General features: G+C 44.7%; 2 protein-coding genes across 2 annotated transcripts; both read left to right on the top strand.

Moving 5' to 3' along the window:
• The first annotated feature begins 1,130 nt into the window (after window positions 1–1,130).
• Window positions 1,131–5,443, top strand: LOC148702517 (uncharacterized). Its single transcript, XM_089925653.1, has 5 exons — window positions 1,131–2,983; window positions 3,232–3,472; window positions 3,635–3,721; window positions 3,851–5,034; window positions 5,305–5,443. The coding sequence occupies exons 1-5, from the start codon at window positions 1,131–1,133 to the stop codon at window positions 5,441–5,443; spliced, it is 3,504 nt and encodes a 1,167-aa protein (XP_089781779.1).
• Window positions 5,444–7,459: 2,016 nt separating this feature from the next.
• Window positions 7,460–16,399, top strand: LOC103714844 (transcription factor ILR3-like). Its single transcript, XM_008802273.4, has 5 exons — window positions 7,460–7,788; window positions 11,405–11,467; window positions 11,565–11,642; window positions 11,811–11,973; window positions 15,888–16,399. Exons 1-5 carry the CDS (start codon window positions 7,667–7,669, stop codon window positions 16,155–16,157), a joined length of 696 nt encoding a protein of 231 aa, XP_008800495.2. The 5' UTR covers window positions 7,460–7,666; the 3' UTR covers window positions 16,158–16,399.
• Window positions 16,400–20,525: the final 4,126 nt, after the last annotated feature.

Here is a 20,525-nt window from a genome sequence, read left to right as displayed (position 1 = left end):
TTATATTTAATCAATGGAGAAAAACAACACTTTGTTTTTTTGGAAAAAAAAATGTTAGCTTATTTTGAAGGAAACAAAACTGCCGTGAAAAGTAAGCCCCAAAATATTCTGAAGTACATAAATGGAATCTAATATATATATATATATATATATATATATATATATATATATATATATATATATATATATATATATATATATGTAACAACACTCTTTCAGGCCCAATTCAGGTCATGCCTAAGAGATGCCTCTGCAGATGCCTTACTGTTCAAAGATCCAATAATGCCTAATATGGTGTATAATAGGTAAAAAGAATAGGCCAAAACTATGAAATGTTGACGGTACAAGTAGTGGGAGCTTGTAACTTGAAGTGTTTAGGCAATAAAGCTAGTCCAGTTATCTAAATTTTTATAACTCAAAATTTCATCCAAAAAAACTAATTAGAAGGTATTATTTGAGTTTCTCTTCAAACATCTTTGTCAGACCAAAAGTTCAAATTTATTTAAATATAATCACAAACATCACGATCGATTTATAGTCAATCTTCATGAATCAATTTCGCATTATTTTTTAGTTCATGTAAGCTGAAAATTAGAGAATTTTTTTTTGAAAATATTTTGAAACTTCTAGATTGAATGTGGTAAGATTTTCTTTTTTTATGTAACTTTTCTAAAATGTAAATATTTGACTAAATATAAATTATTCTAAAATATGCTATTTTTTATGGTGAATTAAAGATGTTAAAATTATTTTTTAGATATCGTATATCCGGATATTATATGTATATTTTAAAAAATATTAGGCTAGTGAGAGAATTTTTCAACAACCAAACGAGGACGGAAACTCTGGCGGTGGCGCTCGCGAGCTGATTGACCGGGGAACTTGGTGCTCCGGTGGGCGGTGTGCTTCGGTTGACCGGCGGGAACCTCGGGGAGTCCTCGGTTGATCGTCGGGAGCCTTGGGGTGGCCGTAAGTCTGCAAGCGGGCGAGCGGCAGGGGGACTGGCATCCGAGGAGGAAACCCGAGGAGGACGAACGCCGGCGCTGGGCGGACCACACCGGAAGGGGGGGTGACTGGTACACTCTGTCCTCCTGATCTGTTTGTTGTGTTTTCAGGTGGGCAATAGCAGCATGGATCGCAAGGGGAAGCAGTCGGCGGCGAAGGCGACGGAGGAATCGGCGAGAGGCAACGGTAAGCCCACTGCTGCCTGGTTGAAGCCGGCAGGTCGTGGGGTGCGCCCTGCAGCCTGGTCGAAGCCGGGGCCGTGGATTACCCACTGGCCCACGGTCGAGGAGGTGGACCGCCTGAGCCGCCGCTTCCCGGAGGTGCTGCGGCCGCCGGAAGAGCCGATAGAGGCGGCCCGGCAGGTGTGGGAAGGGCGGGCGGCGATTGTCCGTAGCTTTGCCCGCCGGATTCCGGCGGAATGGGTGGCCAAGGATGTGGCCACCCGCGCGAAGCTTGAAGGAGTGGTGGCCGTCCCGCTAGCGGATGATTACATCGCCCTAAGATTCCGGTCGACGGAGGACCGGGATCGGGCTCTCAGGGAAGGGCCGTGGGTGGTGGCGGGGCAACTGCTCGCCATGAGCCCGTGGGTGCCGGACTTTGAGCCTGGGGATGGCACGGTGAACAGGGCGATGGTATGGCTCCGGCTGCCGCGACTACCGCCGGAGTACTGGTCGACGTCGACCATCCTCCACATCGCGGCTCGCGCCGGCCAGCCGGTGGCGGTGGATGAAGTCATCGAGCAGCAGGCGGCGATGGGTTTCGCCCAGGTTAAAGTGGCGATTGACCCCACTGAACCGCTGCGGCCGGGAGTTCTAATACAGGGGAAGACGAAGGTGCGGTGGCAGCCCTTCGTCTTCGAGAACATCCCTGTTCTCTGCCCTAGCTGCGGGCGGATGGGGCATACGGAAGCGACCTGCCGCTTCCCGACGGCAGCGGGTGCACACAGGGAGGTGCATCCGGTGGCAACGGAGGCGGGGGGCAACCCGGATCTGCCGCCTTCCGGTGGTGGGGAGGAGGTCCAGGGGCCAGTCTACGGCCCCTGGATGGTGGTAACGCGGCGGAAAATCCCTCGGGGGGACCTGCCGCCGCGGCCGAAGGAGCCTCCCGAGCCCGATCTTGGGGCTGGGTCGTCCGCGAGGCGGCCGGTGAGTCCGGTGGTGCCGTCATCATCGCCTGCAACGGTGTCTCCGGCAGACACGGCCGGCTGGCAAAAGCCGGCTAAAGTTGCGCGGCGTCGATCGCCGTTGGCAGCGGAGGGGGAAGGGCTTCAGCTGGCCCTTCCTCTCGGCCCGTTTCAGGTTGATCTGGCCGGTGATGATTTGCTCGGGGACGACAAGCTCGAGCCAGCCGAGCCGGAGCTAAATGGGGGGACCACTCACATGCGAACAGACCCGGGGCCGAGTCAGGATCCCACCCTGATGCGGGCCGTGGCCGGGTCTGGTGGGCCAGCTGTGTCCCGGGCCCAAGTTCAGAAGAGGCCCAGGCCACCGGTGGACCCGGGCCCGCACGGAGGCCCAGGCAGGGGGGATCACTCACGTGCGTTTCCTGCGGTGGGTCAGCGGGCTGACACGATGTTGGCCCGCGGCCGGGCCCAGGGGAGGGGACGTCGGGGCCGCGGGCTACCGGGCGCGACTCGGGACGCATCTGCAGCGCGGGGCACGCTGCGTGCTCGATCAGCCCCGGGCCTGCGGGCCTCCCCAGCGGCGGGGGAGCGGGTCCGGGAGCTGTTGGGCCGGGCCGACTCGGTTGTGGGGGCTGAGGATGGCCCGCCAGTACAGGGCATACAGGCCCGGACCATGGGGGAGCTGCGGGCAGTCCCTTGTGTGGCGGGCACTCAGTTTCAGTCAGACTTGGGGCTAGGGACCCAGGTCGACCTAGACTGGCAGGCTGATAGGGAGACGATCCCAGTCTACCGGTTTGGTCCTCCGCCCCCAGCCTTGGGCAAGTTGGCCGATGCTGCCTCAGGCAGGGGTGAGGGGTGGGACCGACCGGATCCTTACATGGAGGTTGAGCCTTCAGTACCGGGAGAGGACACAGCCCTACCCACTGTTGTGTAGCGTGTCAGGGCAGCAGTTATGAGTGCTGCACCCTCTACACACGGGGGGGAGGAGGAGCGGGGTAGTCGGGGGCTTGAGCCTGAGGCCGGCCCCACGACCCTAGGTGAGGAGGGGTCTGAGGCTGACTATGTGGACTGTGATCCATGATGATCTTGGCTTGGAATTGTAGGGGGGCGGCCAAGCCGTCCTTCATGTCCTCCTTTAAGAGATTAGTACAGCTCCATTGCCCGGAGATCTGTTTTCTATGCGAAACTCGATTATCTGGTGAGGGGCTTAGTCGTGTTAGGCGTCGCTTGGATAGGGAGTGGGCTACCTATGCAGTTGACTCTCGGGGGTTATCAGGAGGCATTTTGGTCTTGTGGAGGCGAGGGGTGGCGACGATAGATGTTTTCCACAATTTCTCCCAGCAGGTAGTTATGGTAGTATCGAAACCAGGAGCTGCTCCGTGGGTACTCTGTGGTGTGTATGCGAGTACGGATCACAGGGCTCGGAGAGTCCTCTGGCAGGAGATTACTAACCTCATCACCCAGGGCATCCCGACGATTGTGGTCGGTGACTTTAATTGCATCTAGGGTGAGAACGAGAAGCGGGGTGGTGCTGCCTGCACTGACAGACTGGACAGGAGGGAGTTTCGGGACTTTGTCTTGCGGAATGGTCTGGTAGACCTTGGTTTTTCAGGACCTAAGTTTACTTAGTGCAATAATCAGTCAGGCAATGCTAGGGTCTGGGAGCGCCTAGATAGGGCCTTTGCATCCCCAGATTGGATTCTCCGTTTCCCTACCTGTCAGGTCAGTCACCTTCCTCGGATTGCCTCTGATCATTGCCCCCTGCTTCTATCCACATCGTCGGTACACGCCCATCATAGTCCCTTCCATTTTGAGAAGGTTTGGCTATCATACCCCCAGTCGTGGGATGTAGTCCGCGACGCGTGGCGCACCCCAGTACGCGGCGACGCCATGCAGGCGGTCTCGCGCCGATTGGAATTGACTAAAAGGTGTTTACGCCGGTGGAATCGTGAGGTCGTGGGTAACATATTCCGGCGTTTGGAAGGGGTTGAGTCCTTGATTGCTGAGTTGCAGAGGAAGGAAGACATAGGAGGGGTGCTCATGGAGGACGATATGTCCGACCTTCGGGGGTTGCTAGCGACTCATCACTCGTTGCTACGGCAGCACGAGATTTTCTGGCGACAGAAATTCCGTGTGCAATGGGTGAGAGAGGGTGATCGCAACACTAGGTTCTTCCATCGGTCGACGATTATTCGGCGGCAGCGGAGTTTGATTCATTCCCTGCGAGATGAGACTGGCCATCGGGTAGAGGGCGAGCAGACGGTTCGGCAGACCCTCTTTGACTTTTTCCGAGCCAGATGGACGGAGGACGATGAGGCCAGTCACGGTGACCGCCCTCTGAGGGTGGACAGGGGTATTGGCGATGTTGAGAGGGCTTCCTTGATTCGACCGGTATTAGCACAAGAGGTACAGGAGGCAGTTTGGGCGCTGGCTGCTGACAAGGCTCCAGGGCCCGATGGTTTTCCTCCCTTTTTCTTTCGGAAGTACTGGGGCATTATCCACCGAGGTGTGGTGGGGGCTATCCAGTGTTTTTTCGCTCAGGCTGCGATGCCCGAGGACTGGAAGGCCACATTCATCACGCTTATACCAAAGCGTCAGGATGCGGTTGAGCCCAGTCACTTTAGGCCTATTAGCTTGTGCACAACCTTGTATAAGGTTGTGGCAAAAATTATGGTGGGCAGAATGAAGCCCCTTTTACCTGGTATCATCAGCTATGAGCAGGGGGCATTTGTAGCTGGTAGAAACATTTCACATAATATTTTGTTGGCTCAGGAAATGATGTGGGATCTCCAAAGAGCACCAAAAAGGCGCAGCTTGATGGCCATCAAGCTGGATATGGAGAGGGCTTACGACAGGATCAAGTGGAGCTTTCTCGAGCGAGCACTGGTGGCGTACGGGTTCCACAGGCAATGGATTGGATGGGTCATGGGGTGCATCCGGGGACCAAAGTTTTCTATCTTGATCAATGGCACACCCACACTATTCTTCGAGTCCACCTTGGGATTGCAGCAGGGATGTCCTTTATCCCCATATTTGTTTATTATTTGTGCTGATATCTTATCACGGACCCTACAGAGAGTTTGCGCCGACCGGGAGCTGGAGGCGTACATTCCAGCACTGGGGGCTCGACCTCTCTAACATTTATTTTTCGCTGATGATTGCCTTCTTTTGACCAGGGCACGAGTGACGGAGGCACGGGTTCTTCGCAGGGTGGTGACGGAGTACTGCATGGAGTCCGGCCAGAGAGTGAATTTCACGAAGTCAGCTATCACGTTCAGTCCCAGCACGGATATCAGAGTTCGACAGGAGATCTGAGGGATATTGCAGATACCAGAGCAGGAGGGGACGCTGACCTACTTGGGAGTTCCCATCAGTGGCAGGCGGCCACGAGTAGCAGAGTGCTCGAGCCTAGTACAGCGAGTCCAGAGCAGGCTTGAGGGATGGACAGCGTCCTCCCTATCCATGATGGGGAGACTGACTTTGATTAGATCAGTATTGGGTTCCATACCGTTGTACCTCATGGCTCACACTGTGATACCAAAGATGACTCTGTTGAGGATCGAGCGTCTTCTTCGGAGCTTCTTGTGGGGATCACACGGTGGGGGCCATGGCGTGCATCTGGTGGCTTGGGAGCAGGTTTGCCGTCCTACCAGTGAGGGTGGCCTGGGGGTGCAGTCGTTGATGGGGAGGCGTGAGGCTCTCATTGCTCGGCATGCGGTTCGGTTCTTGCTTGAGCCACACAGCCTATGGAGTCAGGTGATGGCAGCTAGATATGGCTGTGGGGGCCTAGAGGGAGTAGGGCGGGGTCGCCGAGTCTCTTTTATGTGGCGCGAGATTGGGAGGTATCTGCTGACTGCATCAGCGAACACCAGATGGCTGATAGGTGACGGCAGGAGCATTGATGTAACCAGTGAGCCGTGGGTGGACACCCTCCCATTGAGGAGGTGGCCGACCATGGTTAGCATAGAGGCAGCAGAGGGACTACAGGTTTGCGACCTTTTGGCGGCAGGTGGAGCAGAGTGGGATGATGCTAGACTTCGACAGCTATTTGGGGTACATCTAGCAGCGAGGATCCGGTCCATCCCGTTACCAGGATGTGCAGGATCGGATGTCAGGGTATGGGGCACCTCGAGCCGGGCCAGGGTCAGGCTGGGAGACCTCACCCGTGTCATTTAGCCAGAGCAGGATAGGGGGCCGGATGGTGATTGGATCTGGAGGTACGGCCTCCACCCGCGGGTAGCCCTCTTCTTATGGAAAGTTTTCTGGGACCGCCTGTCGACGAGAGCAGCACTGAGCAGGCGTGGATGGGGGATCCCCGCGGAGTGTGGGACATGCGGAGCCGCGGAGTCAGTGGACCATGTGCTCTTCCAGTGTATATGGGCGAGGCTCACATGCAGTGGGCCGGGGTCCCGCAGGAGGCTCGGAGTGAGCGACTACAGTTTCTTCACACGATACGGCAGTGGCTAGCCAGCACGAGGACGAGTCAGGAGGCCATTAGAGCGACTTGTACAGCGTATCAGATTTGGCTGGCAAGGAATGCTCGGACCCTCGGTGACCGCAGGGTGTCACCACGATTTGTTGCGGAGCGTGCTCGTGTACAGGCTTCAGAGATCATGCCCACCCACTCTTCAGATAGGCCTTTGACAGCTCAGGGCACCTAGGGCCCCCCTTCTGCTTCGGCAGCTCACCAGATGGTGTTTTTCACCTGGGAGCCCCCACCCCCAAGCTTCCTCAAGGTTAATTTTGATGGGTCGGTGCTGGATGGTGGCACGCGGGGCGGTGCAGGCTTTATCATACGAGACCCGCACTCCAGGGTAGTGGCAGCAGGTGGCTGCCAATTGTTTGACATATCAGTTCCGGAGGCAGAGCTTCGAGCTGCCTGGGCGGGCATGCGCCATGCGAGGATGGTCCTGCAAGCTAGCTCGATCTTTTTGGAGGGTGACTCGGCCACAGTCATCAGGTGGATCCAGAGGGGGGAGACGGCTGATGGTACAGACCACCCCTTGATCCGTGATATACGGATGATGATGGGAGATGGGAGGGCTTTTTTGGTTAAGCATGTATTTAGGGAAGCTAATGGGGCGGCCGACTGGGTGGCGACCTATGCGGCCCACCACTCAGGGTAAACTCTGTGGGGAGGGGAGAGGGAGCTTCCACAGGCTCTCCGTGAGTTGTTGTATTTTGACTTTCTTGGATGTATTCGTACACGTATTGTATGAAATATCCGTTTTCAGCAAAAAAAAAAAAAAAAAAAAAAAAAAAAAAAAAAAAAAAAAAAAAAAAAAAAAAAAAAAAAACATGAGGACGGAAACAAACACATCAGCAAGTCTCACGTACGCCGCACAACAATTGGGCGTGGGGCGGGACGCTCTTCCCCTCTCTCGGCGACCGAGCCCCCTGTAAGCTATCCTCCCCCACCATAGTCCGTACCCTCCCTTCCACCCCTCACCCCGAAGAGAGCTCGTTCTCCTTCCGACCCTAGTGGATTTTCCCGGCGATTCTCGAACGGCGATCGAGGGTTCCGGCGAAGGATTGGTGATGGTTTCGCCTGAGAACTCCAACTGGGTTTTCGACTGTCCTCTGATCGACGACGACATGTCGGCACCCGAGACCGGGTTCTACTGGACTCCCCAGGGGATCAACAGTTCCTCCAATGCCAGGTACACTGAATTTGGCTTTTGATGGTTTTCTGATGATGCTGCTGATTTGATTCCTGTTCTAGGGTTTCTTGGATCGAGCTCTCTGGTCTGCTTTCAATCCAAATATTTTAGTTTTTTATTTATTTATTACGGTGATTGTCTTCTTTTTCTTAGGCGATGCGGTTTTTTATCCCTAATTACTGTTTCTTAATGCCTAATGTTTACCGTATTACTCACCACTAACGGTGCGACATATTATCCATAATTAGGGTTTTCTGTAATTGGTGATGTGATTTCAACTTCTTGTACTATCTTTGGTTCTAATGATTCTTGGAGAACGATACGCGGAAGATTAGGTTTCTTGAGGACGACTGCATGTACTTATCAACATGTGAGACTTTCTCTTGTATAAATTGATGTAGGTCTTATAAAAAGATTATTCCAAGTGGTTGTGTCTGAAGTTCAGATAGAAAACTCATCAAGGGATTGTCAGTTATAATTATCTGCATCACTTTGTAATTAGCTATACTCAATATGTTCTAATCAGATGAATTATAATTATCTGCCCCCTTGTCTAACTATAAATGTACCATCCAACTTATAATTCATCTGGTATTTCAACCTGATAGAGAGCGTACTCCCATGAAACAATATCAGTATGCTGATGATACATTGAACTTTAGGGGGTTGGGGCATTGGTGTGTATTTTTAGTTTCTTACATGGTTTGCCATGTATAGTTTCCTAATGCATGCATATACATACATACATATACACACACACACACACACACACACCAAGAAACCTAATCTACTATCTATGCTGTTGGAGAGAGAGAGAGAGAGTAGAACTATTATGTCAATAGCCCAAATGAGGTCATTATGTCATTTTTGACCCGACTACCGGAGGCTTGACACCAACGATCTATGCTGTTGGAGATGATCTACTATCTTTGAATTGCTTTCTGTCAAAAAATTATATAATTTGGAGATCACTAGCATATGCATCACTTATGCATCTAATGATAAGAAATGAACAATTTAAATAACATGAATAATGCATGTTTTTTTTGACCACGGAATGCATGGGCTCAGGATCTTGTCACAGTAAGCAATTTACATATAGAAGTTCACATTCAACATCTCGGGTTACTGGTTCCAGGTCCTTGGTCTTCCATTCTGGATTGACCTTATTTGGTTTGTTGTATGAGCATTCACATATTAGCTCTACTATATATGCTACTAAAAGTAGATGTGCAAATGCATGCCAATGGAGAAGTAGCTGGACCCCACAACTTTTTTTTATTTTTTTCTTTTTTTGAGGGGGTGATGTGGTGCTGAAAAGCCGAGTTCGCAGACCGTGGAGAACCTGGAAAGCTAGCACCAAAGTAGGAAGGCCCATATTGTGTCATAGAAGTTGTTCGTCTAGAGATGTATCGATTGGAGAAGCTCAATGGGGTTCCCATACCTTGAACATAGAACTCTGATAACCCTCGAGTTTACTACTAGTAAGACTTGTAACATCAAATTTTGTACCTTCTATTAATGACAATCAATGAAATTATGTTTCAATTTTTCTCCGAATAACACGAAAACTACTTGCGAGACTGAAGTGCCAAAGGTCGGACATCCACGTCACCTCCCAAGGTGTGGCAACTTGGGGATCAATCCCTAGGACTACCAACCTTAACGATGAAGAGGAGACACCCCTAGGACCAATCCCGAGGACCGCCTAGGTGACTACAAGCCTATGGGCTGGGGGGAAACCCGAAGATCCAACTTTAGGTCCTCCTCAGAGACACCTTGGGGACCAATCCCTGGGACTTCTGATCCACAGGCCTACGGTCTAGGGAGAAAATCCAGAGATCCAAACTCTAGGTCCTCCCTAGAGTCACCCCAGACATTCAACTCTAGGACCTTCGATCTATTAGTCTAAGGGAGATAACCTGGAAATCGAATTCTAGGTCCTTCGACCTTAGTGACAACTACCGGGCCAACCTTGAGGACTAGGAGTGCAAATGGGTCGGGTCGGGTTGGGTCATGAGTGACCCCAATCCAATCTGGTTTCTTATTTGGGTCCTAATTTTGGATCCAGACTTGACCCGATAGAAGATCAGGTCGTGTCGGATCCACTGCTATAATTTTTGACCCAACGGGTCATTCGGGTCAGGCCATATAAACTGGGACCCACCCCAAAAAATTCGGGTCCGGTTAGGGTCAATCCATCCATGGCTTCAGAACTTGTGTTTTCCGCGGGCCTAAATAATTTTACAAATTCAGATCAGGTTGTATGATTGAAAATCCAAATTACTCAAATTTCAAATGGGTCGGGTCGGGTCGGGTTGGGTTTGAATTCAGTAAACATAGACCCGACCTGAAAAATGAAACGAATTCAATTTTAGGATCCAACCCGGCCACACGGGTCTTCTAAAACGGGTCGGGTTAGATCTAAGCAAGTCGGGTCGGGTCGGGTCACGGGGCACCCCGACACATTTGTAGCCTTACTGAGGACCACTGAGGTAGAAAAGTTATGGCAAAATTGAGAATGGCATCGGAGAAGTCATAGGAGATTAAGCCACAGCCTGGCAGTGCTATGTGGTTACCATTAAGGGGGAAATAAAGTCCATTGAGATGCTGCCCATAGGAGGCCTAGATGTATGAGACGAGCTGAAGGAGCAGAAAGAGGAGCCGGCTAGATTAGTTTCCTCGACCTTCAATCTTCTTTCTTCTTTTCATGTGCAGGTTGAAGCTCTTCTTCTAGGAGCAGACTTGCTAGCAATTGCCAGATCGTCACTAGCATCATATTGGGTTTGGGCGGCAACACATATCTTTTAAAGAGTTGAGCTCAATCAAAGACTATTAGGATCTGAATTAGGATTTGGAGAATAGTTTGCGCTCATCAAGTTCAGTTTCCCTGACACCCTTGCTCTTGCTTCTAAGAAAAAGGGGCTTTGGTTGGAGAATTTGCTATCTAGAAAAGTGAATTGAGTATTTTCACTCTAGAAATTGGTATCCTTAAGTCAATGTTGATACTTCTTGAAGGCATTGCATTTGGTGGTCTTGGAGGTTAGAGGCACTCGGCAACTTCTTTCTGAAATCCATGTTTCTTGTTGTTTAGTGGGCTATTTGACAACTCTTCAGTGCGCATGTGTTTAAGCAAAAAGGGTTGGATGAGGACCCAAGGTCCCTTGGAATATCCTTGTCAGATTTTCTTGTCAACTTTTCTGTATTCTTGTCAGTATGTCATTCCTAAGAAAAGGTAATAAAAAATGCTAGAAACATATAGTTAATAGTTTCTTAACTATAGGTAAAACATTGATTTCCATAAATTTTTTGATATATTGTTGCAATATGTTGTCATGATCACCCATTGTGTATGCTCACATTTTCATATTAGCCAAGTTTCAAGTGCTACAGGTTTTTATATATTGCAATAGCTGGTGTCTTTTCTTTTTAGTACCAAAAGTATTTGCAGTATTTTCAGTTTTCAAAAGTTGAAATGCTGCATCTAATTTGAAGACCTAATTCTCCTGTGCTAATTTTTATACCTTCAGCATGTTTTTTCTTCATTATTAATTTTTCATTTTAGTGTTTTCGGGATTGTGTGATTTCTGTGACAATGTGACTTTTTCTTTGTCAGTGTCGAAATTAGTGGCTCCTTTGTAGATTCTGGTGGCATTAAAGATTCAGGCTCCAAGAAACGGTTGATTTATACAATCTGAGCTCATAATTTCAAGTTAAAATGTTTTTAATCTGTTTGTTTATTTGGTGTGAAGTTATTAAGCATTTCCAAGTTACAGTGTCAGGTCAGAATCTTCCAGTCAGCCAGGATCCAAAGCCTGCAGGGAGAAGCTGAGACGAGATAGGTTAAATGATAGGTACATTTGCCACATGTATATATATTCATATATATGTGCGTTTATATCTTTATATACGTGTGCATATACATTTACATATAATCTTATGTTGTAGTATGACTATTTTTTTTTTTTTTTAACTTCCATCAGTTTGATTGTAAACTTTGTTAACTTTGGCTTGATTGCAAGGTTCTTAGAGTTGGGATCGATTTTGGAGCCAGGAAAACCACCGAAAATGGACAAAGCAGCTATCTTAAGTGATGCTGTCCGCATGGTGACTCAATTGCGTAGTGAAGCACAAAAGTTGAAAGATTCAAATGAGAATCTGCAGGAGAAGATCAAAGAACTGAAGGTCCACTTGACTTTATCTTTCATCGTACTTCCCTGTATCTGTGATCAATGTGTTTGGACTACAAATTGTTTTAGAAACCTAGCCTGTTAGCTTTCACATGTGTAAAAGCAATTCATGTTCAGTGCTATGCACTGCACGAGCATGAGTCTTTGATTGTATTATATAGTCTTTTACTATGCTTGCATTTCATAGCATGATGTTTGGCTCCTGGTGTGATTTCTTATAATCATATGTATTCAATTAGGCTCTAATGAGATAGTTCATATTCATTTGAATGCTTGCATAAGATTTATGGTATCTGAGATTGGGATTGACATCATACATCCTTGATTTTGAAGGCCTATTTAGTGAGGTTGGCTTACCCTTTTTTAATCTCTGCATTCGTTTGAATCATTATGTGTATGATCTGATGTTTATGCCATACACAAAGTTAATATCATTGACTGACTGTTGACTTTTGTGATCTGGGTGAACTGGTTTTGCTTAAGTCTTTAGGCACTAGATGAAACTTCGAGAGTTATCTTTGTTTCCTTGAAGGCTATACTATGACCTGCACTTGGCTTGCCTTCGTTCATATGGCAAGACATGACCAGTTTTTGGCTTTTAAACCAGCTGTATTGATCAACAAATGTTTTTCCGATTGTTTTCATTACTAGAAGAAAGGGTAGTCAAAGTGGATCTCTGTTGTTTGTTTCTCCTTTCATTTCCATTCGGTGTTTCAACTCTATATCAATAATTGACAAAACATGGTTGATTGTGTTGATTAGCGCTTTCTGATTGATTTTGTTCACCATTCTTGCCTAGACCCTTACTTACTGAATTTCCTTTATATTTTTAATGAAGTTTTTGAACATTTGAAATGTAAGTTTTAAGCCCATGGGATTGTTGGATGGTAGGTAGAGTCTATAACTCTATTTGAGATTTCTTGTGCAAACTAGAAAGGGTTGACTTCTAAAAGCTTTAGAACAACAAAAGATTTGTTTGAAGATGCCCAATCCGTAGATTGGCCCAAAAGGATAAAGTATTGGAGAACTGATTAAATCTTGTGGGAATAAACAAATTGAAGGGGTCATTTACTCAAGGGACTTCTTGTATGGGTTTTTTAAGAAGAGGGAGGACCTGAGATAAATTTGATAGATGTTATGAAAAAGGATTTGATAAAGCTTGGATGAGCCTCTAACATGATATGGGGTCTGCAGCAAAGATTCAAGGGAGGCCTTATAAACTAGTGGGACTTCCCAACTTTTATTTGGAGATTTAAGAGAGAATAGGGAAAGACCCAAGAGAAAATATAACAGATTTTGTGAATTGAAGAAGCTTGTATTTGACAGAGGTTGTACAACATGATCATAATGTATTTGAAAAAGCATGTCCTTTTCCTAGTCTGTTAAAGTTTAGTTTCAGTTTTCTTCTGCATGCCACCCTTACAAGATTTGCATCTGCTAGTACTGCAAGCCTACTGCAAGCACAAACTTGAGATGATAGGTAAACCTGATAGTTGATGCCTTACAAATAACTGTTGATATTGTGGATGGACCCAATGAGATGATAACGGAACTGAAAATAGAAACAGGAAAACCATTGTCATTTCATCCAATAGCAGTTGCCTTCTTTATACCTTTTCTTCTGTTTGGTTTGAAAACTTGGGAGAAAATCAGAATAAGATGAATTGAGATTCATATATAAACAGATAAAATTAACATTCTTAGCTTTTAAATCCTATATGGAGACAAATCTTATTAGTAATAGTGTAGGACCATCTTTCTCTTATCTAAAAAGGAATAGCTTGGGGATCCCTTTTAAGCTATTCCAGAAGGCTCTAAAGATCTAGGTTGCTCGAGGTATATGTACTATTTTGTTGGGGTTTGAATAGGATGGCCATCCATCTAGCAGACAATGGAACCAAAAGTATTTTTGCTTGGATTTTCAGCTTTGATATTTATTATTATTATTGTTATTATTATTTATTATTATTATTATTATTATTATTATTATTTTGTTAGATGAAGTATGGAGTTGACTTGGAGGATGGAGTTGACTGTGTTTGAAGTTTTGAATTTTAACTTGTGGCCTTATCCTTCCTACCAACTACATTGTCCTTGAGCAAGTAATTTTCACCTGAATGAAGGAAATGATTCCTTGGACTCCTGCACCAAAGCTATACAAAAGTAGAACCACTAGTCAAAGGATGTGATGATGTGACAGATTAGTCTTTGATTTAACTTATTTGATGGCATGGCCACGTGCAACTTATTATGTTGGAGGTTGCTTACCACTTCGAATAGGTGCTAAACAACTTTTAGTAGTAAAAGTAACCATGTATTGAGCCGACATTATTACTTCTCTTATCACTTCTGGGCTTTTATTATGAAAGTTTAAGTGGAGCCACTGAGAGAATTTAGAACTTGCCGTTCTCAAGTTAGAAATCCAGGTTGTGTATTTAACTTGCCTAAAAATGTGATAATTTAGATTCAAGAAATGGCAACTAGGTCACAATTTAGAGCTTTGCTGAAATTTGCTGAATTGTCATTGACTACACACAGCCTACATAAACTAGTTCGTTTTGTTGTGTCCTTAGTCAGGGCTATAATCTATCTCATAATTTTTGGACTTTTCTTGCTAGCCCTAGACAGTGTCCTCGGGTCCCTTGTTCATAGTCGGTCGGGACTTGATAACACAGTATCCTTGTCGAACTTTGCATGGAAGTTCAATGCAAATTACAGAGTACATGGATGCAGTTCAGACCATGGAAGGGACAAACTCGTGTAGTAGTGACTTATTGAAAGATTAAGGGCCTGTTAGGCAACACCCTGTTAGCCCTAGACAGTGTCCTCGGGTCCCTTGTTCATAGTCGGTCGGGACTTGATAACACAGTATCCTTGTCGAACTTTGCATGGAAGTTCAATGCAAATTACAGAGTACATGGATGCAGTTCAGACCATGGAAGGGACAAACTCGTGTAGTAGTGACTTATTGAAAGATTAAGGGCCTGTTAGGCAACACCCTGCTGGATCCGGTGGGATAGGCGGAGAGGAAGAGTGGCGGTGGTTTTTCCCCGTGGGTGGGTGTGGGAAAGTCCTTGGGTTCACAGCCCGAAGCCTTTTTTTGCCCATAACACAGGGATCAGGCCCCTCGACCCCCTGCTCTCTCCCTCCCACTCTTCTGCTCTCTCTCTTCTTCCCTCTCTCCATCCAAAACTGCCGGATCCAGTGGGATCCTCCAGGATTAAACTCTGGATTATAAAAATCTGTGACTGATTGATAGCATATTTGACCAGTGGAAATACAGTCAAGTTTTTCTCTTTGTTTTGTCGGGGTATGAATTTTGGTTTACATGAGATCATCGTAAAGGTGTCAAAGGAGAGAAGGTTCCATTAACGTTTTGAATCCATTTCGGTTGAGATTGATGACCAGATTTAGTAGTTTTGAGATCATGTCGTAAACTCAAACTAACAAACATGGGTTGAGGTCAAACTAACAAACATGGGTTGAGGTTTTGAAAGGTTAGGTTTGGTAATATGTTGCAGTTAGATGCCTTCACGCTCTGTGATTGTGGTAGAGTTATATTTGGGAACTATATCAAAGAATCCCTTTGATAAGTAGGAATTTAAAAAATGGCTTTTGATCAATATCATCACCACCAACAGCAACTTGCAGCATCATTCATTTGCCATCCATGTGTATGTGTATGTACATTGAATGAATCGTCAATAATCATAAAGTGTGTGAATGATTGAATAGAAAATGGTTATTCTGATAATTGGAGAAAAATCTGGAGAATTGTTTGGCCAATGAATTTGTGAATACTTTTTAGACTACCTAAATAATTTAGAGAATATTGTTGCTATTGCTTATTTATGTTTATGCATTCTTAAATGCAAGAGCTAAACTGTTATCTAATCTTATATTCTGCAGGCTGAGAAGAACGAGCTTCGTGATGAGAAGCAGAGGCTGAAGGCAGAGAAGGAGAACCTAGAGCAGCAAATAAAGATGTTAAATACTCGAGCAAGCTTTGTAGCACACCCTCCTGTAATTCCAGCGGCTTTTGCTGCACAAGGGCAAACAGCAGCGCACAAGCTAATGATGCCCGTTATCAGCTATCCTGGATTCCCTATGTGGCAATTCATGCCACCTGCAGATGTTGATACCTCAAAGGATGCTGAATCATGTCCTCCAGTTGCTTAAGATCATTGATAACTCTTTGATTAGCTAATTTCTTTAGCAACTGCTTTACTTCTTTGGCTTGTAAAAACATTGTTTCATTTCCATGTTAGGCTTGGCTTGTCAGTAGTATAACCATGAATTGTAGTTGTTTGGATTTGAAATAAATTGCAACTGTTGTGGTCAACTGTAAATTGTAGTAAACAAAAACGAATCCAGCTTTCTCATCAGTATCAAAGGGAATCATGGAGATTCTTAGTGATTTATTTGTAGGTATTTAGCAAGAGTGTGAATCTTGGAGAATATGGAGACTGGTATTGATTCAGTATAGAAAATTATATCCTGATTTTTCATGAGCATCAACAATAGGATTAGCATTTTCAGTATATCGATATTAATGAAATATGCCTCAAAAGGAATTATTCTGCAATGTGATGTTGAGATTGTTCATTACTTTTCTTCTGCCTTGGTCTTACCGGTTTATGCAGCAAATCAGCAAGGTGGACTGATTAACCGGGTGTTGCAAGGTATCAAAAACTCTATAATGAGAATGTGCTGCAGAGTTGGGTGTTAAAATATTAGATAAGGTGCATAATTACAACTATAGTAAAATTAAAGATAAAAAAACATTATTCAATATTCGTGACAGCACGTATTGGAAAATATATTTGTGATAAATCTAAATATGGGCGGGGGATGTATTGCTATGCTTCAATATGTAAGTCAACTTTCTTTTCATTTGTTGATTGGGGCTTCTGTAAAGAATTTAAGTTAATTCATTACTTTTGTCTGAGATGATGGTATAATATTGATCAAGTTCGTGTTTTGGGGAAACTTGTTTATTTTGCCACATTTTCGTTCGCAAATTTGGCTACTTTATTTTGCACTATAAAAGCACGAATAAGTTTTTGACAACCAGGCATCCATCCATCCATACCCTTCCTGAGCCTAGCAATATCCTATGGAGGGTTATTATCGAAAATTTAATATCTCGAGCCGAACAAAATGGAGCTGCACAAAAAGAGCACTTAAGATTTTAATTTTAATAGCATAACAGATAGATGTTTTCTCCTTTATATCCTTCGCCTTTCTTTCAAACTTTATAATTATATATTGAAGCCATGCCGTTAATGACTTGTTTTAAGGGTATGAAGTAAGCTGAAGTCCAAATGATGATGCTTGGGACCTAAAGACCTTCACTCGACGATCCAATGAGTGTCGGGCAAGGAACGGGACTTGAGATATCTGGACACGACCCACAGACCTGAGAGGCTTTATGAATCTCTCTTATTTGGACTGTACCCAAACCCGTTGTTGCATAAGTAGGGCACAGGTCAAAATTTAGACCCAAACCTTTTAGGTGGTATTAGATCCAACTCGACCTGATTGCACCACTGGGGTGCATATCTTCTTCCTAAAATAGTATTTATACATACATACATACATACATACATACATACATACAAACATACTAAAATAAATGTTCTTCTTATGCAGAGGTGTTCATTTGTCCCATGGACACTCATATTAATAACATTATTAATAAAATTTTTTATTTTGGATAATACGTTGAGCTGTATTAGCTCATTAGCTTAGTGAACTGTATTTAATAAAGAACTTTTCCTTGGTACTACTAAATTAATACTGATATCAATGACATCATTAATAACCATATTTACTTAATATATCTGGATATTAATAAAAATATTTTTTATTAGTACTATATCTTATCTATATCCCGCATGGATCATTAGATTACACTAATATTTTATTAATCTATATTATATTACATTTATATATACTCCATATGCAATTTGTTTTATTTCTTATTCCTTTATTCTTATTTTACTATATTCATTATCCCATGTCTCTGCAAAAGCTTCTCCGCGTCAACTTGGGCGCACGATTACTTTAAATGTGGCCGTTTCGGAGCCTGGTTCGCAATGACTCAAGAAAACGGCCTCTTCCCCAAACATGCAACCTCTATCCCCAGCATTGATTGATCTGATCACAGCGGATCAACCACCAGAAAAATCAAATTCAAATCACCGCAGTTTTTTCTTGGATCTTGATATCCAGATCACCAGGCCTGTCAGCTTAGGCTGGACCTCTCCGTTAGCTTCTCCCCGGACCCTATTGGATTGATTCGATTATTACTGATATTTTATGGATATTGTTCATTTTTGGCCTTACATGATCTTTAGAGCTTCGCTTTAGAGATTATATGGCCATATCGCGTGGTCAACTTAGGAGACAGGTTCGAGGCGTGTCAATGATCACCCCTGCAACCACCTCTATTGATGATCCTACCCCTGTTGATGGAGAACTCAGGGACAATTGCAGAGATTTGGTGCTCCACTCTTTCAGTTTCAGTGCTCTTATTGATTGGGGAAGGAAATATGGGGTAAGGATCTCAGATGATGAGGCAGATCGTCTCGCAAAAATTCTTTTATCTTTGGAGAAAGAAAATGCCAAAAAGTAGAGGCTGCTGCTGTCGTTGTTAATTTGTTGTGTATTTTCTTCTTTTCGTCATGGGTTCGGTACCTGGATTTCTCTCTTATGTCTTGTTTCCTCTTGTAAGACTACCCTTTTATCTAATGGAAATGGTCTCTTTCCACTCTCCGTCTCTGTATGCATATTAGTCTGTGTGCTGCACTCTTTTCTTCTCCTTGGAGACATCATTCTATCTTGGTTGATACATGGAGATCATGCCTTTGCCAATATGGAAAATACAAGACTGTTGGATAATAAACTTAATTTCTAAGGTGATGTGGCATCCAACTAGCATTCTAATTGGAGAATTAAAGTCAAGTCAAGGTCAAGAAGGTGAAAGACCAGGGGTCACAAGAGTTATCATGAGTTATAGAAAGTTAAGAGTCATAAGTTGTAGAATCTGATGAGTTATGAGTTATATGAAATTTAAGAGTCATGGGTTATGCGTATATCAAGAGTCATGAGTTAGGAATATTAAGGATCAAAAGTTATGAGTAACATGTAGAAATTTTTAGAGTTACATGAAGTCTATATAAAGGGTTGTATGCATCCATTTGTAAAGGTGTGAGTTGAATGAAAATTATCCTTCTTTCAAATTTTGTTTTCTACCACCTTCTTGAGTTTTCTTCCTCATTTTCTAACAAAGTGGTATCAGAGCTAGATTGATCCAATGGCCAATAATACGATGGCATTTTCGATTCCTCGGCTCACCAAAGACAACTATGAGAATTGTGTATCCCAATGAAGGCGCTGCTCAGCTCACAAGATGCATGGGAGATGGCTGAAAAAGGCTATGTGGAGCCTGAAGATGAGACGACTTTGAAGGAGAATCAAAGGCAATCGCTAAGGAAGTCAAGAAAAGGACAAGAAGGCTCTTTTTTTTGATTTATCAAGGATTAGATGAAGCCACCTTTGAGATTGTTGCAGCTGCTACAACATCAAGACAAGCTTGAGAATTTCTTCAAAAAGCATACAAGGATATTGATAAAGTAAAGAAGATTTATCTTCAAGGTCTTAGAAGTGATTTTGAGTCTTTCCAAATGAAAGATTCAGAATCTACTGCTTATTTTATAAGAGTTATGGTGATTGTTAATCAATTAAGGAGGAAGGGTGAAACTCTAACCAATGTTTGAGTAGTGGAAAAGGTGTTGTGGTCTTTGGACTCAAATTTGATTTTGTTGTTCAACCATAGAAGAATCCAAGGATTTGGAGGAAGTGACAATTGAAGAAATCATTGGGCTCTTTGCATGTTCATGATAAAAAGCTTAACAAAAAAAGAAAGAAATGCTATTGGAGCAAGTTCTACAAACCAAACTTACTATAAAATAAGATTATGAGAGAACTCAAGAAAGAGCCCGAGGACGAGGTTGAGGTCATGGCCGAGAATGAGGTTGGGGCCGTGGCCAAGGATGAGGAAGAGGAAGAATCGATTGTGGCTCCAAGCAATGAAAAGAAGGAGCAATGTTCAAATCCTATAAGAGGAAGAGAACGTAGTAGAAAAATGCCATATAAAAGAAGGCGATATGATAGATCTAATATTCAATATTATAATTGCAAGAAGTTTGAGCACTACTTTTCGAATTGTTAGAGTGCTACTAATCAAGTTGATGAGAAGGTTAATTATGTTTGGATTGGATTAAAAGGACCTTCTCGGAAATAAGTTCGACCTATAATTTTGATGCTCCTGGCAGCCAGCCGTCGCATGGTCTTGTTGGAGGAAAGAAACGCCAGATTATTAAGAGCATGCATGGCTCTAAGAGCAGGCAAATCTCATAGTTGATCAAAGACTTGCCTCCAGGACCTGGGCTTGCGAGGAAGATGTTATATAACACGTTGGAAAGTGACGCTGATGTGACCATGAAGGCTGAGCAACTGGTGGCTGTCTTGAGGTCTAGGCCA

The sequence above is a fragment of the Phoenix dactylifera genome, chromosome 9, assembly GCF_051530095.1.
Source record: "Phoenix dactylifera cultivar Ajwa chromosome 9, Ajwa_hap1_PhDact_Kaust_v1.1, whole genome shotgun sequence".
In the NCBI taxonomy this organism is placed as follows: domain Eukaryota; kingdom Viridiplantae; phylum Streptophyta; class Magnoliopsida; order Arecales; family Arecaceae; genus Phoenix; species Phoenix dactylifera.
Note: the sequence above shows the minus strand (reverse complement) of the source record. Positions and strands in the feature narration are given on the sequence as shown.

Excerpts from the sequence above, each read along its gene's own strand:
- LOC148702517 (XM_089925653.1), top strand. The coding sequence starts at position 1,131 with ATGGATCGCAAGGGGAAGCAGTCGGCGGCGAAGGCGACGGAGGAATCG. Across the intron at positions 2,984-3,231 it reads GCCTCAGGCAGGGGTGAGGG|GGGGGCGGCCAAGCCGTCCT; the intron begins GTGGGACCGACC and ends TTGGAATTGTAG. Across the intron at positions 3,722-3,850 it reads TTGTCTTGCGGAATGGTCTG|GTCAGTCACCTTCCTCGGAT; the intron begins GTAGACCTTGGT and ends CCTACCTGTCAG.
- LOC103714844 (XM_008802273.4), top strand. The coding sequence starts at position 7,667 with ATGGTTTCGCCTGAGAACTCCAACTGGGTTTTCGACTGTCCTCTGATC. Across the intron at positions 7,789-11,404 it reads AACAGTTCCTCCAATGCCAG|TGTCGAAATTAGTGGCTCCT; the intron begins GTACACTGAATT and ends TTTCTTTGTCAG. Across the intron at positions 11,974-15,887 it reads AGAAGATCAAAGAACTGAAG|GCTGAGAAGAACGAGCTTCG; the intron begins GTCCACTTGACT and ends TATATTCTGCAG.